This window comes from Manis javanica, chromosome 11 (genome assembly GCF_040802235.1).
Source record: "Manis javanica isolate MJ-LG chromosome 11, MJ_LKY, whole genome shotgun sequence".
In the NCBI taxonomy this organism is placed as follows: Eukaryota; Metazoa; Chordata; class Mammalia; order Pholidota; family Manidae; genus Manis; species Manis javanica.
Genome location: NC_133166.1, coordinates 8,650,457 through 8,666,550, shown reverse-complemented (window position 1 = coordinate 8,666,550; position 16,094 = coordinate 8,650,457). Strand labels below are relative to the sequence as shown.

General features: G+C 38.0%; 1 protein-coding gene across 3 annotated transcripts in view; it reads right to left on the bottom strand.

Moving 5' to 3' along the window:
- The window catches only part of GRM5 (glutamate metabotropic receptor 5), a 487,023-nt gene that overhangs the window by 16,545 nt on the left and 454,384 nt on the right, over positions 1-16,094 (bottom strand). For 2 of the 3 annotated variants that reach the window (XM_037011752.2, XM_073215907.1), the window contains exon 9: positions 1,281-1,376. The exons of the other annotated variant lie outside the window; for it this stretch is intronic. In XM_037011752.2, the coding sequence (XP_036867647.2) occupies positions 1,281-1,376 (96 nt within the window). The remainder of the gene's footprint in view (positions 1-1,280; positions 1,377-16,094) is intronic. 3 annotated transcript variants of the gene reach the window in all.

Below are 16,094 nucleotides of genomic sequence, written 5' to 3'. Positions count from 1 at the left end.
AGCTGTAGATGACCAAGCTTTTGGCCAGGGCCACTAATGAATGGTTACTCACTATGCTGTACTGTTCCAGGCACCATTTTTTTTTTCACAGATTGCAATGTGAATGGCCCCCCAGAAGTTGTGTAATGCAGTGGTACTTGGAGAAAGTTAGACATTATTTGAAAACCAGAAGGAGCCCACTACTGCAGAAGCAAACACAACGTTTAGGGGTGAAATTTTAATAGGACTCAACAAGATTATCTTCTTACTACTTAGCTGGATCTCAAACTCTGTCCTCAGCACTTGCACGTTCACATATACACACTGTACATTTCGCACTTCACCTTTCCTTTAATCCACGTTGATTTGTAAGAGCTTCCCTTCCATACTTCTGTATCACAGATGGATTGGGAACAGCCATAATAAATTAGAAGTAGAGAGAGAGTTCTTGGCAAGTGATTCCCCCACTCAAGGCTCTCCAGTGTTCTGGAACTCTTCAATTCCAATTTGACAGTCTTTCTGGAGCCCTTTGCTTGAAACCCAGTCCCATGCAATAAAGCACGTTCACTTCATGCAACACAGCTCAGTTATTGCTTATAGTTTCAAATGCCCCATGGTACTGGGCACAGCTCAGCTAGGAGTGCCTGTTAGGAAGGAACATGCATAGCGCAGCAACAGGGGTTGTTTACCACCAAACACAGAAGGAAAGGAGCTGCAAAGCTACAATAGCCAGAGGAAGACTAGCTTTCCTGATTCCAGTCCACAAAAGCCTCTTGCCTCTACAGGTCACTAGTTTAACATGGCATTTGCTCTTGGCTGTGAGACGATATTACATCCAAAGTAAATCAGATTAATTCCCAGGCTTATCCAGCATCAGGCCGGAGTCTTTCTTCAATTGCAGTTCTTCCCTCAAAGCCAGTCCTAGGCTTTTGCATTCATTTTGTTAAGTGACTGAATTGTCCTGAAATGTGAATTTCCTCTAATCTCTTCCACTTTGCAAACTCCAGAAGTATTTGATCAATAAGTAAAAATCCACGGGAGAACTGACTGTGAGCTAAGCTTCAGACATGCAAAGCACACAACCCTGAAAAACGGTAGCACTGGGGACAGGAGGCTCCCATGACTTCACATGAAGGGCACGGGTTTTGCAAATCAGACACACAGAAAACCAGAAGTGGCCCAGGTTGGCCACACTGTATGGGATGCACAGTTGAGGGAGGATCCAGACCAGGGAGCCACCTGTTCCTGTAGCTTGCAGACATTTAGTTCACACCACCTCAGGCCACTCACAGTTTGCTTACCTGCTCATTGTTGCTCTCCCACCATTTCCCATACTCCCTTTGGGGGTGAAACACTCTATTTCCGACTTGTGCTGGGCCAGTCTCCTGTCTTTGTACCTGGTGAGCATGAACAAGGACAGGAGCAAACAGAGAAATATGATTGTGTGCTTAACTGGCCAGGCTGAGGAAGAGCTGTGGCTGCAGAGGGCTGCCCCATACCAAATGGGCTCCTGCTTTTCACTGCAGTGGCTGACCGGTGATAACTTATTAGATGATTGTGATGGTATATGGATAACACAGAATGGTTTTGTTATTTCTTGGTAAAACCCATGTGATCTACTCTTTTACATTTACTCTTTTACATTGCCTATTAATCTGTGAATTCATCACATTTAACAGTCAGTGGTAAAAGGGAGGCAACTCTTAGCATCTAACAATAAATTAGAATTTTAGTGTTCACCATGTGCCAGACATTGTGCTAGAACATTATTAAAATTTAATCCTGGCAATAACCCTATGGAAGAAGCTTTGTTTTTAATGATGTCCACTAGAAAATAAACCCAAGATTGTAAGGATTAAGTAGATTGATCAAGGATTTTGAACACAGGGAGTCTAAGTTTGGAACCCACACTTTTAGCTATTATAATGTGTTGTCTTCCATTATTAGTTTTTTGAAAAAATATTTCTTAGCATTAACAAAACTTCATTGAGTGGTACTGTGTCTGAGCATTTTACTAGAGACTGGCGATGCCAAAAGAGAAAAGAGATATTTCATGGATGTGAGAGGCTTTTATAACCATTAAGCTGAAGTTTGAAGATCAGTGTTGGGCTGCCTGCATTGTGGAAGGTATCAGAATTGGCAGTTCGCCACACCTGGAAGGTACTAGCTATTTCATCTAAAATGAGTTATGATTCCCAACATTAGTCTGCCACATGGTACATCAACATGAGCCCTTATATTTGAGTGACAGTTTTCAGAGCCAACATGATTTCACGGTGATAATCTCTTATATTCCTTAATTTAAGCCTGTGGGATAATTAAGGAGGCACTGCTATCCCTATGTGCCAAAGGAGACTTACTTAGCTGACTTTACCAAAATCATAGGCCTAGTTGGTAGAGAATAACTGGCAGTAGAGTTTGCAGGGGCTTAAAATCCCTAAGTTTCATTACCTTTCTCCTTTCTAAAACTGGAACCTGATATGATACCACTTCGTCCATGTTCCTGGTATTCAAGAGGGAATAATAAAGTGACTTCCTATCAGAAGACTTGTTTACCTTTGGTACAGATGCTTGTTAGCAGTTTCTCACCCTGATGTCTCAAAATTAATATTAAATAAAACAAAATGCAACAAAATTAAAATCACAATTAGTCTTAGGACAGAGGCCTTCCTCTTAATTTTTTTCTCTTTTAAGATGTTAAAAGTATTTATTATTTGAATGAAAATGGCTCATTAAATCAAGCTAAATGGATAAAATGGATTTCCTTATTCAGTAGACTTTAGATGAATATCTTTTGAGTTCTAGGCAATGGAATTTGTCCTGGAAATATAGAGAGAAATAATTCAGTCTATTGGGAGAAGGAAGGAAAGAAGACAGTATATACACAATAAGTTTAAGCCTAAAGAAGTCACAGGTTTAGGGCATAAAGAAGAGAGGAAAAGAACTTTTAGACTTGTAGAGGAGGTAAAGCATTGGACCAAGCCAGACTGAGCACACTTGACTTTACCAGAGAAAGAGAATCTGTCTCTCGTGCAGTACCAGTCATTGAATGACATTGCTTTGATAGAAAATATGTCATGCTTACTTGCAAATTGGATTGCACAACCATAATGCTGATCTACAGCTTATATTAAAATAATGCTAATACTAATAGAATAATTGATAGTTATTCAGTTCCTTATAAAGGGCCCTTAAAGTATTTTTTAATATATTCTTGTTAGACTAATTGCCCGTTAACTTAATTCTTTCATAGATAATTCAGGGGCATCTATGCTCTTCATGGTACTAAACTCCTCTTTCTCTCTTCTCTCTCCTACACACACTCTGCCCAGTGACTATTTAGAAAACAGCGCTTAAGCATCCTGTTCTACCTGTCTACCAAAATCCAACTTCTTCTGGTGAACGATTTTACAAAACAAAAGACAACAAAAAATACAAACTCCAACTTATTCCAATAAAGCAACAGATACATTAGATTTTTTTGGAACTTTCGAGTAGTTTTTGTATTAAGGTATGGTGAAAATGCCATTTTTTAGATTGGGAAGCCCATGTTTGCTTTTGAATGGGACCCTTCTTGCCTGTCTGTAATTACAATTACAGCTTAATTATGTTTACCAGGTACTTAACAGACCACATTTTCATTCATTCACTTATTCATTATCCTAATCGACAATAACGTGCTGTTTAAAGTAACGAATAATGCTTTTATAATCTCTACTGCAGATGTACAATTCTTTCTATTTGGGTTTATTTCAGAAATATAGAACTGTTAATTAAAAATAGTTTAAACTTTTCAGAGTTTATAGCTTTTAAATATCAGCTAAAATTGTTTCTTTTATATAATAAATTCATATATATTTTAGGTACTTACTAAAACATATACATACATACACACATGCACACACAGACACATGCTTATGAGGCACTGTTTTAAGTGCTTTACAAATAGTAACTCACTTTTCAAATAAAGTATTTAGTTAACTGTAATTATATTTGAAGTCATAATAGAGATAATAATAACAGAATATTGAATATGCCAGGTTCTTTTCTGTACCTTATCATCAATTCTTAAAACTACCCTGCAGAGCAGGTGCTATTCTGTATTCCAAGGGGGCAGATATTGAGGAACAGTGTCAGTAAGCCCAAGCTCACACCATGTATGAGTGGAGAGCCCAAGATAAGAAATTGGGCCTCCTGATCCCAAAGCTCACACTATTTCTATTAAGTTCCCTCTACACAACAATGTCAGTAACTTTGGAAACAAAATCATAAAGACTTGTTATTTCCCTTTTCTCTTCATGGCCTCATATTGCAAATGAGCAGTAGAGTTCACAGAGATTGGCTGGTAGAGGATCTGGTACATAACTTTAAAATGTGTTCCCTCATTTGGGTTCCTATAGATGCACTACATGTGTTTACATAATTCAAACCATTTACTGAATACTCTATGTGCAAGGTGCTGTAATAAGAAGCATGTGGGTTCTCCATGCTGTTGCTAAATTCACAGTCTAGAGTGGGAGGATGAAACATAAACAGATAATTTTAAAACAATGTGAGAAGTTTTATTATAGAAACAAATACAAGAAGGGTTACTTAACCCATACAGAATGGCAGGAAAAATCAGTGAGATATGATGCCTAAGATAAATCTTGAAAAATAAGTAAGAATATTGTGGAAAAAATGGGTAGGCAGGCAGAAGAAAAATCAAAAGCAAACATGGGGAGAGGTTTAGCAGCATGGTGTTATGGGGAAGCAGTGTTTAGTAATTTTTGTTGTGATCAGGAGTAAAATAAGACAATGTAAAATGGGCACTGTTGATGGAGAGGTATATAAAAGGTGGCTTATGGAGGAATTTACCCTGTAGGTTATGAGATTCCACTGTGAGATTTTTCAGCTAAGAAAAAAGTGGTCAGAGTTGACATTTAAATAAAATTCTACGGACTTGAAGGAAGAAAATGAGAGAGACTCATACTACTGCAATACGCCATGTGAGAGATGATGAGATCATGCCTTTGGGTAGTGATCATACAGACAAAAAGTACTGTATAGTTTCAAAAATATGTAGGATGCAAAATGAGTAGGGTTACTGGGTGATAAGTACAGAGATAGAAGTACAGTGTTATACCAGTTCCTGCCTTGGATGGTGCACTTAATTAAGTTAAGAAAATACAACAGAATATTGGAAGGATGAAATAAAATGCTACATTTTGAAATACTGAGTTTAAGATGCTGGTAGGACATCCAAAAGGACATATTCAGTAGACACATGGGTATAAGAAGCTGGAGGTTAGGAGACTATTATACACTTGGGAGCATCAGCATACAGATGATGGCAAATGCAATGGCATGGCTGAAAGTACTCACAGGGAGCAGGTAGAATATGGACCTGTGGAGAGAAGGCACTTAGAGACTAGTTCATCCTGCCTGTCCAAAAGCTTCCATTGCTACTGTTAATACAAGCATTCCCTCAAAACACTTACTGAATATAGAATTCAAGGTTATTCAGTCTGTTAGTCCCAGATTTCTGGATTGGTGTTCAGTATAGCTTTGATTCTTTCGTTTCTTGTCCATAACCCTGCCATGAAAAACTATCATAATAGTTTTAACAGATTTAAGAATGATTTGCTGAAATTAGCTTTAGATGGCTTCCATGAACATTGTTTTGTTCCTTTTGTATCCCCTTTGCCCAAGAAACTCTAGTTCTTCTTTACTCAGTTCTACTACATTATTTAAATCTAGTAAATTTAAATAATGTGGGGTAAGAATCACTCAGGATTGGGTAGTTAAGTACAATTTCTCCAGAATTACTTGAGTAACAAATTCCATTTCTTCATTCCCTTTCCCCACTCCCTACTAATATCTCCTAAACATTGGGTCACTGAAATCTTAGATTTCAGAATGAGATGGAAGACTATAATAAAAAGAAGAAATTCAAAGAAAAAAATGTGTGCATTAGGTGCAATAGAAGGTATTGGCGGGGGCGGGATGATGCCTGAAGCTGGAGGGAAGGAGAGAGTTTGATATTGGAAATAAAGATTCTTTATGCGAGGGAGATTCAGGTAACAACAAGTTCACCAGAGGCAGGATGGTTGAAATGATAATTCTAATAGAATTTGATCATTAGAATTGAAAAATGGGCACTAAAGTAATCCAGAACAATAGCACAATTTGGGGCAGACAGAAGTTCTTCATCCAAAACTTGGCAGCAAATAGTAATTATAAACCAAGTTGAGAGATGGCGGGATAACAAGATATCATGAGCCTTAAAGGAGGCAGAGTTTTTAGCTTTTATACTTCCGTGAATGAAAAGTGGAATATGTCTGTCTGAAATCAGCCTTGGGTTGCTGACTCCTACTCTGTGGCCTGAAGAATGTGTGATATGGAAGTAATCTTATCTGGAAAGGCTACAGAGGGAGAGGTGTCCTTAGGGTGAAAACCGGGTTTGAGTTAAAGAAAAAACAGTACATGGAGTGTTCTGTGAAGAAGCTGAAGACGGAGAACTGTTGTTATGGTCAAATAGGGATTACAGACAGAGGCTTCAGATGGTCTGGAAGGGAAAAGCCCAGTGGGTGAAATGAAGAACAATATATATATATATAATTGGAATATCCCAGCACAATACCATTTCCAGGATGCTAGAAAGATTCTGTTGGTAGATTCTCTCACCTCCCGGCTAATGTCAAGAACAAAGACTTCCATTCTCCATGAAAGAGGAGGTTAATGGTGCAAAAGCTGTTGTGAATAGATGTTCCACAGCACGTGTGGAGGGATGTGTTATGATATGTACAGCAGACTCTGAGAACATGGTTGAGATGGAAGGAAAAAAAGAGTACAGAATCCTAGAAGTCCCTAGTAGAGGGGAAAAATGGGACGGAAAAGGAGAAAGCCGAAGGTACCAGATGCACATTTCCCTGACTCCACAGTTATGTCAAGGGCTTGTCTGCTCAAGGTTTTGTTCTTTCTGATAGATAAAATTATCTTGAGAAATAATTCTTTTACTGTCTTCTCTCCCATACTAATGCTTACTATGCCCTAAACTCCACTTCTTGAAGGAACATTGAGCTAATTCTTCTGAACTCTTACAACACTCCCAAAGTAGAAATCAGTCATTTTAGTGAAAACCACAGGGAGGTATTTTTGCTTATGTGTAGGAGCCTTGTATACATATTTTACTTTATTTTATCATTCTTTAAAGTAGTCAGAGTTAAAAAACAACATGATCTTTCCAAAGTGTTGGATATTTCATACATGTTTTATGTGTAGACTGTAGCAGTGACTTTAGGGGTCATCGAATCTCCAAAGGACTTTGTTGTTGTTTGTTTTGTTTTTAATCAGTACAAATCGAAGCAGTTTTGTAGACTTAAGAGACCAAGGAAGAGGGAAAAAAAATTAAAGAGGTTTGTGAAAGGGGATGTAGAGTTTTGAGATAAAATAATTGTAGGAAACAAGGAGGAAAGAACACATTTTTTTTTTCACTTCATAATTAACCAGTCAGCATATACTTCAGGCTCCACCTTCAAAACATACCCAGCATCTGACCATTTCTCCTCTAGCCACTGCCCTGGGCCAAGCCACCATCATCTCTTACCTTGACGACTGTAATAGCTTCCTAAACTGCTCTTACTTCTCTCCTTACTAACATCTCCACACCCCAGCCCAGCCCAATCTGATCTCCACACAGCAACCACGCAGCAACCAGAATAATCCTGTCAAAACAAAAATCTTTTTATATCACTTCTGTGCTCTGAACTCTCAATTAATTAACCACCTATCTGAGTAAAATCTAAATTTCTTATAATGGCTTACAAAGTCCCACGCAGTCTTTCTCTTCCCCCATTACTTCTCTCATCCCATAACTTGACTTTCTTTCTTCCTTGCTTACTTTGTTTCATTCACACCAATCTTTTTTTGTTGATTGAAGACACCAAACATCGTCCCACTGAAGGGCCTGTTCTATGGCTATTTCCTCTGCTTTAGTGCTTTCCCCCAAAATATTCTCAGAGATTACCTCTTTCAAATCTCTTCTCCAATGTCACTTTCCTAATATAGCCGTGACCGCCCTACTTAAAATGCAACTGTGATCCCACTCTTCCTGTTACCATTTCCTGCTTTTATTTTATCCAACATTTATATTTTACTTACAGCTGATCCTTTAACAAAGGGGGTTTAGGGGTGCTAACTCATTACCCCATGAAAATCAAGTGTATAGCTTTCTAGTCCCCAAAAACTTAACAACTATACCCTACTTTTGATTTTATGCTAGTAGATGATTAAAATAGACTAGTATCTACATATATTTTATGTATTCATGAGGTACCTAATTTTTTCTTAATTTTTTCTGTATTTCTAGGCTATGTGGTTTGTGAATTTTTTCAAATTATCACAAACCTCAAACAAATTTCCCCATATATTTAATGAAGAACATCTGTGTATAAGTGGACCTGTGCAATTCAAACCCACATTGTTCTCTGGTCAACTGTATGCGTTTTATTTACTGCCTGCTTTCCCCAGTAGAATCTTCAAAATAATGTAAGTTCTATGAAGGCATGTATTTTGGACTTCTTTCTACTGCCTATGACATGGCTGAGCTTCTTACAGGTGATACTATTTGCTGAATAAATGCATGCATGCATAAATGAATAAAAGGAGAAACAAGTTACGGGGAAATGTTAAAGTGGGAAGGAGGAAAGAGTAGAAAGCTCATGATGAATGACAGTAGATCTCCCAGTAAAGTTGGAATGATGATGTGAATAAAATTGGGAGAATTTGAAGTTTGTGAAAGTATGGGTGGAAAAGTGAAATCGTCACTTTTGGGCAGGAAACTTACAGAATAAGCAAAACTTACAGGGAAAACGATCAGCAGACAGTGAAATGCCAAAGCCAAGAAGGTCGTATAAGGAATACTTATTTTTAAAAAAATATTTGCCCCTTCTTCACATAGTTCCATTTTCAATAACAAGCAGTCAGGAGGTAGATGCTAATTAATTAGACTAAGATGATAACGGTAACCCCATTTTACTTATCACTTTCAGCCAATGATCATGAGATAAGGTCTTCTGGAGATTTCTAAAAACAGTTTCATTATTCTTAGCAAGAAAACACTGGACACCACGGCCCCTTTTGGCTGTGGACAGTTGTTTGGATATTATCCCTGACAAAGTTACCTCCATGTCTCAGGAACAAGAGAAGCTAAGCCAACACCCCAAAAAATGGTGGAACGGAAGGTGGGAAGAATGTAGGTCCCAGACAGTGAGTGTCTTTGAGCTGCTGCTCTAGCCTCTTAAGCCTCAGAACTTCTTTTTATGTGTAATTATATCCTTATCATGTAAGGCACTTTGATTTAGGGTTTAGATGCTCTGGTGCCAAAATCCTCCTAACCTCTTACCTTGCTTTAATTACTTTCTTTAAGCAAGGCTGAGTCTAAGAATTTTGAAGTTTTTTTTTATAGCATTTACTTAGGTTTGGACATTTATAAGTTGTGTGTGTGTTGGATGTGTGCATGAACACCCTAAAGAAACAGGTAACTAACAAATACTTTAGTTTTACCTAATCACCTGTGTTCTTTTAAATTCTTTTTTAAACATGCTACTATAAATAAAAAAGTATGACAGTCTTCATAGAATTAGATTTGTATAGGGAAAAAAGAGGGAGATAAACTGGGTGAAACATTGTTTTTTCAGGAATCCACATTTAGAGAACACCTGAACAATTGGCCCTCATAACCAAGGTACAAACGCCGCTGTTCCCTTACTGGAAGCTAATGTTAATTATTGTCATAACCAGTATGATGTTGTGATTCATAAGAAAAATATGTATTTAGTCTTCATCTATGGTTTCTGGCTCATAGCTTTCCCAAAACCTTTGGAATTTCCTAAGTGGAGAGTGATAAAGGTAGCTTTTGTCATTAATGAGGCTACATCTGAAAGCAGCCAAGGATGGGGGCTGGTTGCCAGTGGAACAGCCAAGAGTTTAGAGGGTTGGAACTTTCAGTCCCAATCCCTAACCCCCAGGGAGGGGAGAGGGGCTGGAGATTGAGTTCAGTCCCCGATGGCTATGTAATAAAGTTTTCACAAAAACCCGAAAGGACAGATTTAAAAAGCTTCAGGGTTGGTGAACCCTTGGAGGTGCAGGGAGAGTAGTGGGTGAAGCTCCACGCCCCTTCCCTACACCTTGCCCTATGCATCTCTTCCATCTGGCTGTTCTTGAGCTACATTCTTTGACAATAGACCAATGATCTAGTAAGTCAAATGTTTCTGTAAACTGCACTACCAAGTTAATTGGATCTGAGGAGGCTGTCCTGGGAATCTCTGATTTATAGCCATTCAGTCAGAAAAGCAAGTAACAACTTGGACACAGCTCTGAACTCCAAGGAGGGAGCTGCTGGAATCTCCGATGTATGGCTGGTTGATCAGAAGCACAGCTGGTAACCTGGCCTTTTTTATCGAAATGGGGGAGGCAGTCCTATAGGACTGAGCCTTAACCTGTGGGATCTGATGCCATTTCCAGGAAGATACTGTCAGAATTGAGTTGAATTACAAGACATCCAGCTGGTACCTGGGGAATTGCTTGTTGGCATGGGGAAGCCACCACGCCCTGCAAACACACACATGTTGGAATTGGATCCAGGAGCCCAAAATAGCCTGTTACAATGGGTTTAGCACTACATTCTTAAATCTAATTAAGTAGTGGGAAATATCACATGTCTGAGCACTTTTAAATACTTCGATAAAGCTTTGGTCAAGTGTTTGTAGAACTGGCATTAGGCTGCATGTATCTGCAAAGATTTCTTTTCATCTAACCAGACTAAGAAAATGTCAAGAGAACCAAAATGAAGAAAACAAAGCTTAGTGGTCTCTGTGCTTATCCCTTTCCGAGTCAGTTATATATCCACGGAAGAGTGGTCCTGGCTCTACTCAGTGGTGATTTTGGAGTTCTCTTCCAGAAACCATCATACTTGAGCCTGGGTATATCAACTTCTGGAACCAGGTTTTTTTTCTCAGTTCTCCCTTTCCTTCTGCCGCCCTGGTGTTGAACACAATCTTTCTGCCCTTAGTTTTCGATTTGACTTAGCTCCAGTCATTGTTTCCACTTGTACAAGTACAAACCCGTATTACAGCTTGGGGCCCAGTCAACCCTGTTGGTCCCTCCAGGCCCTGCCTAGACCTCAGCTTTTGCACTCTAGGCAAAGTTCAGGTCAAATACCTGCCCACAGGTGATATCTTTAGCCATCATCCAGAAATACAGTTTTTAATTTTAAAATGTATAAGGCAGAATGCTGCACATTGCATTTTTTTCCCCCAGGTTTATTACCTCATTACTTTTAGGACCTTCCTAACATTGGATGCTGACAGTGATAAAGTAAGGACAGAAACTATGATATATAATTGAACGGCATTTAAATTATTGTAGAAGACTTTTCCTTATACCATTTGATTATCTCAACAAACTAAGTAATGTAATTATTATCCTCATCTTTTGGATAAAGAATCTGGCCCAGAAAGCTTTTTCTGGGCAAGACTCCACTAATGGCAGGTCATAGAAATGGGGCTAGAAACCAGATGTTTTACCTCCAAACATAATGGTCTTTATTAGCATTTCACCTTTTTCTTCATTTGATGCTGAAAAAAAATCTACACAACTAATCTGATAACCCATTTGAGAAACTGAAAGCATCATACATGAAGATGAGAGTATGTACTTAGCAGCTCTAGGCTTTGGGCACAATATATATTTGTTTTTTCAAAGGTTTAATTTGACTACATAATGGCCAAGTGGAACAAACAGCCCTGCAGGCCCCCTGTTAACATATAAACAGACTGCAGTTCCTCCGATTGGAGTTTGCCTACAAAGGAATACACCAAAATCTGCAGGCTGTAAAAGACAACTGACAAGCAGTGTCAGCATGTGGGGTACTGTGTGGGATATCAGAAGACAGGATGAGGTGACAGCATATTTCAATGACTCTAAGGTGTTAGAGCGTCGAAGGAAAGCCTGGTCAAACTGAACAAAGGAGAATTCTAAATGAAGACCAAAAGAAAGCCTTTATGGATCTTCAGCTTAGATGGAAAGAGTAAGACCAGATCTAGTTCATTATTACAAAGTAATATTACAAAGTAATTCCCTGTCAGTCTCATCCTTCTGCCCTCTATGCATCTACATAAGTAAATACATTAGAATGGTTTACTACATTCTCTGACAGATCTTATGCTCTCCATATACAGAACAACAACTTTAGCCCAGACTTGAAATGTCATTGATTCAAAGGTTTCAGAGTAAAAACAAAAATTGAGCATGATGAATGGCTCCCAAAGTAATGTTAGAAATGAACATAAATTGTGAAAGTATTTGAGAAGCTGCCAGGGAGCATATTGCTCTGTCCTCTGTAAAATAAACAGGAGGTAGAAGTTGACAGGTGGGGAAGCAATGCAAATAAGCAATTGAAATGTAAGGAATCAGCTATATTGACCCAATAATTTTTTTCATAGGAATTTATTCTAAGGAAATAATTCAACAGAAGCTCAAAGGCTTCTGTACTAAGATTTTTTTCCCTTTGGTGTTATAGGAAATAGCAAAAAATATAACAAAACAAGAACCAACCAACCACTGGAGAACAGTTTAATAAATTATGGCATAGCAATGTTATGGAATGTGTTAAATTTTGTATTGAGTAAAGCCTTTCATTTAGATTTCAGAGAATCCCCAAAGGCTGTATTTTAATCCCATGTATGGTGAGAACTTGTTTTCAGATGTGAATCATCTTCAGTCGTTGCCTTTTCATTGTGTACTTTCCTTTGACTTCACTGCTTGTTTCACAATCAGTAGACATGCGGGAAGATAGAGATTTAATAACTGATTCTAAAGTGCTTCACAAGCTTACACAACATTCTCAATAGGGAAAATTTTTCAGGGAGGAAAAAAATGTTGACCAGAGGAAGGGTCTCTATATGAGAACAGGATTAGCCTATAGAAACACTGTAGTAAAGCATTCATTCAAAGTTGCTGGCTTTTATTTTAGGTTTGATGAATTTTCAGACAAAATAATTGCTTCTTCCTAAAGACAGATGGGTAGTTTTCCAATGGGAATTTTTCCTAACATGTTTGTACATAAATAACTGGGAAAGCTTAGGAGTCAGGCCAAGCTGGGTATTAATGACATTAGGAGGCAACATTTACTGAATACTTGGAATATATCAGATATATTCTATGTACCCAAATTTACTGATTTTACTGCTGCCACAGCCCTATGAATTAGGTAGTATTATTATTCCTATTTTACAGATGAGAACAAAAGTTAGGAAACAGGGATATTAAGATGGATTAGTTATTAACTACGATGCATATTGTTTTCACTAAAATGCTGGTTACAAACACTAGCCTGGCCATTTGCTGGGCCTGATTCTTATCTTTCAGTGGTTTTAGGCACTTGGACGACTGTGCTATTTTTTGAGCGTTACAGTTTTTTCTCTAATCTGACTTGAGCCCCTGCCTCTTTTTTGACCCTCTCTACCACAGCAGGTAGATAACAAACCTGATCCCTCTTTGGCACGGACCTTGATTACAATTTGCAGGTAGCAGCTTGATTTTTTCTCAGTCTGAGGTTTGTTGGGACCCAAACCTCAGTGTTTCTCTGTGGATGCAAATTTGCTCTGAAGCTCATGGGGAATCAGGGCCCCTCACTCACTGCAGCCCCTGCAAGGAGGCTCTGTTGCTGTTTTTGTGTTCACATTTTGTTATCTTTTTTCTTTAACGGAGTCCCCCGGTTGTATGAACTTTAAATCTCACAAAACTTGAACAACCCCTGCTTCCCAGAGTTTGCTCCTGTCCCATGAGGAAACCATGAACTAGCTGTGTTATGTTAGTCGACATCCTGATGCTTTCTGAGTTACAGTTTTCCCACCTACAAATGGAAATGCTGGGAAGGGATCAGGTAAGGTAATTTGTGCACAATTCTGGGTCTTAATACGTGCACATTAAAGTTACTTTCATACTTGTCATTTTTTTTTTTCCTGCTCTGATAACTTCTCTAACCAGGCAGGTTTTCCCAGACAGTTCTGAGACAAAATACTTTTTCCTCCTTTCTCCACTTTCCCCAATACTTAAAAAACTATGAGTCCTCATATGGGACATGCCCTGAGGCATCTCATTAAATCTTGGGGGTTAAAAATCCTTGACTTTCACCATTTTCCAGACTTAGCTCACATGACCTGCCTGCTCTCATGCTGACACAGGCTGCTGTGATGTGGGCTGGATTTGGAAATTCTATGCAGACAGATGACATCCTTCACCTCACCTCAGCCTGTCTCCCCAGGTGATCTCCATGAGAGCCCTATTCTCTTCCTTCATAACACACATTTCAAATTATAATTAGATATTATATCTATTATATATTATATATTATATATTATGTATCTACTATATTATATATTAGTGTGATACAGATAGACATTAGTCTGCTTACTAGCATACTGTCTTTGTCACTAGGCTGTAAACCTCTTGGGAGTAAAGGCATGTCTGCTCCTTCCTAAGCCCCAAGTACAGGGCCTGGAATATAACAACCATTCATCCAATGCTTTTTTGCATGAATGCATCTGTGCAAGTGGTAAAAACAAAAACACTTATCAGAGGTGAGGCAGTAATATTTATTCAAACCTGCCTCCTAAATTGGCTTCACCTTTGATTGTACAGACAGCCATTCAGTTCATTATGTCAACAGTTTTTTCTGTTTGTCACACTCCTTCTTCTCTGTCTCTTCCTTCAGCTTTGCTGCTCCCATCCCCTATCCACACACAAGACTCTTCTTTCTGTTTTCTATTCCTCTATCTCTTGACTACTGAGGAACAAATAGAATTTGAGAAACAAAGAGAAACAAATGTGTTTCCAAATATCACAGAGAATCTTGGTTCCCATTTCTCCAGGTTTTAAAAATCACTTGATTTTGATAAGACCAAGATGAGGTAGTGGTGGTCGAAGAGGCTGGGGTGTTCCTGGTCCCTGTTTATGTGTGAGGAGGGAGGGCACACTTGCTATGACTGGTACAGCTGTTAGGAGCAGGATTGACACACAAAGAGAGGGAAGCAGTCTTGGGAAATCTCAGGTCTTACATGATCTTCAAACAAATCATCTCCACTATATTGTACCAGACAGAAGGTACTAGAATCTCAAGTTAATGACTAGGGACTGCCGTTCCACTCCCCTTCTATTCTTTATTACATTGTTTTAATATATCATTTTAATAAAGAGAATATTTCTCCTGGTTTTAGGATAATGTCTTGTGGTTTACTATAATCACATATGATTATAATGGATTTACTAATTTTGCCATTTCTAAGCAGCTTCTGAATTGTTCAGTGTAGATTGAAAGTGAGATTGTTTTAATATCATGGTGGGAGATACCAAAGAAACATTACAAAAAAAATGATGCTATAAGTAAAGAGTCAGTCTCGTGTCTTGGAACAAACTAGATCCATTGGACAAAATAAAAACTCAATTTTAATTTTGCAAGAGAGAAAAATAAACCAGTGCTTCAAAAAAAAAATGATGCTATAAGGTCTTTCTTTAGTAAATTCACTTGCACTTCTTAAGTACTTATTATGTTCCAGGTACTGAACTAGGAGTTGCATGGTGATGTAGAAGTATAGGAATTTATCGTAGCAAAATATAACTAACTAATGTATGAAGTTATATGACATCATATATACATGTGAACATATGTATACATACATATATATATACACATATATACAGATACAAAATAACATGCACCTCCATATAATTATACCTACATATGAATATATACACTAGTTCTCCAAATTTTTCTAAGTGGATTGGGTTTTAGTTTGCTTGAGACTTTAGTTTACTTGAGACAGGCAATAAATGATGGCAATTAATTGTACTAGCTTTGGAGTTAATCAACATGGGTTTGATTCCTAGTAATACCACTTACTATCTGTATGTTAATATATATTAATTTATGTAACTTTTTTTCTTAAATTTCCTCTTTCAATAAAGGGAGCAATGTTACTTAGCTCACAGCATTGACATTTTACATGGATTTTAGCATTTAATTTTAAAAAGACACTATGAGGTAGATAGTATTATCATCCCCATTTTAGAGC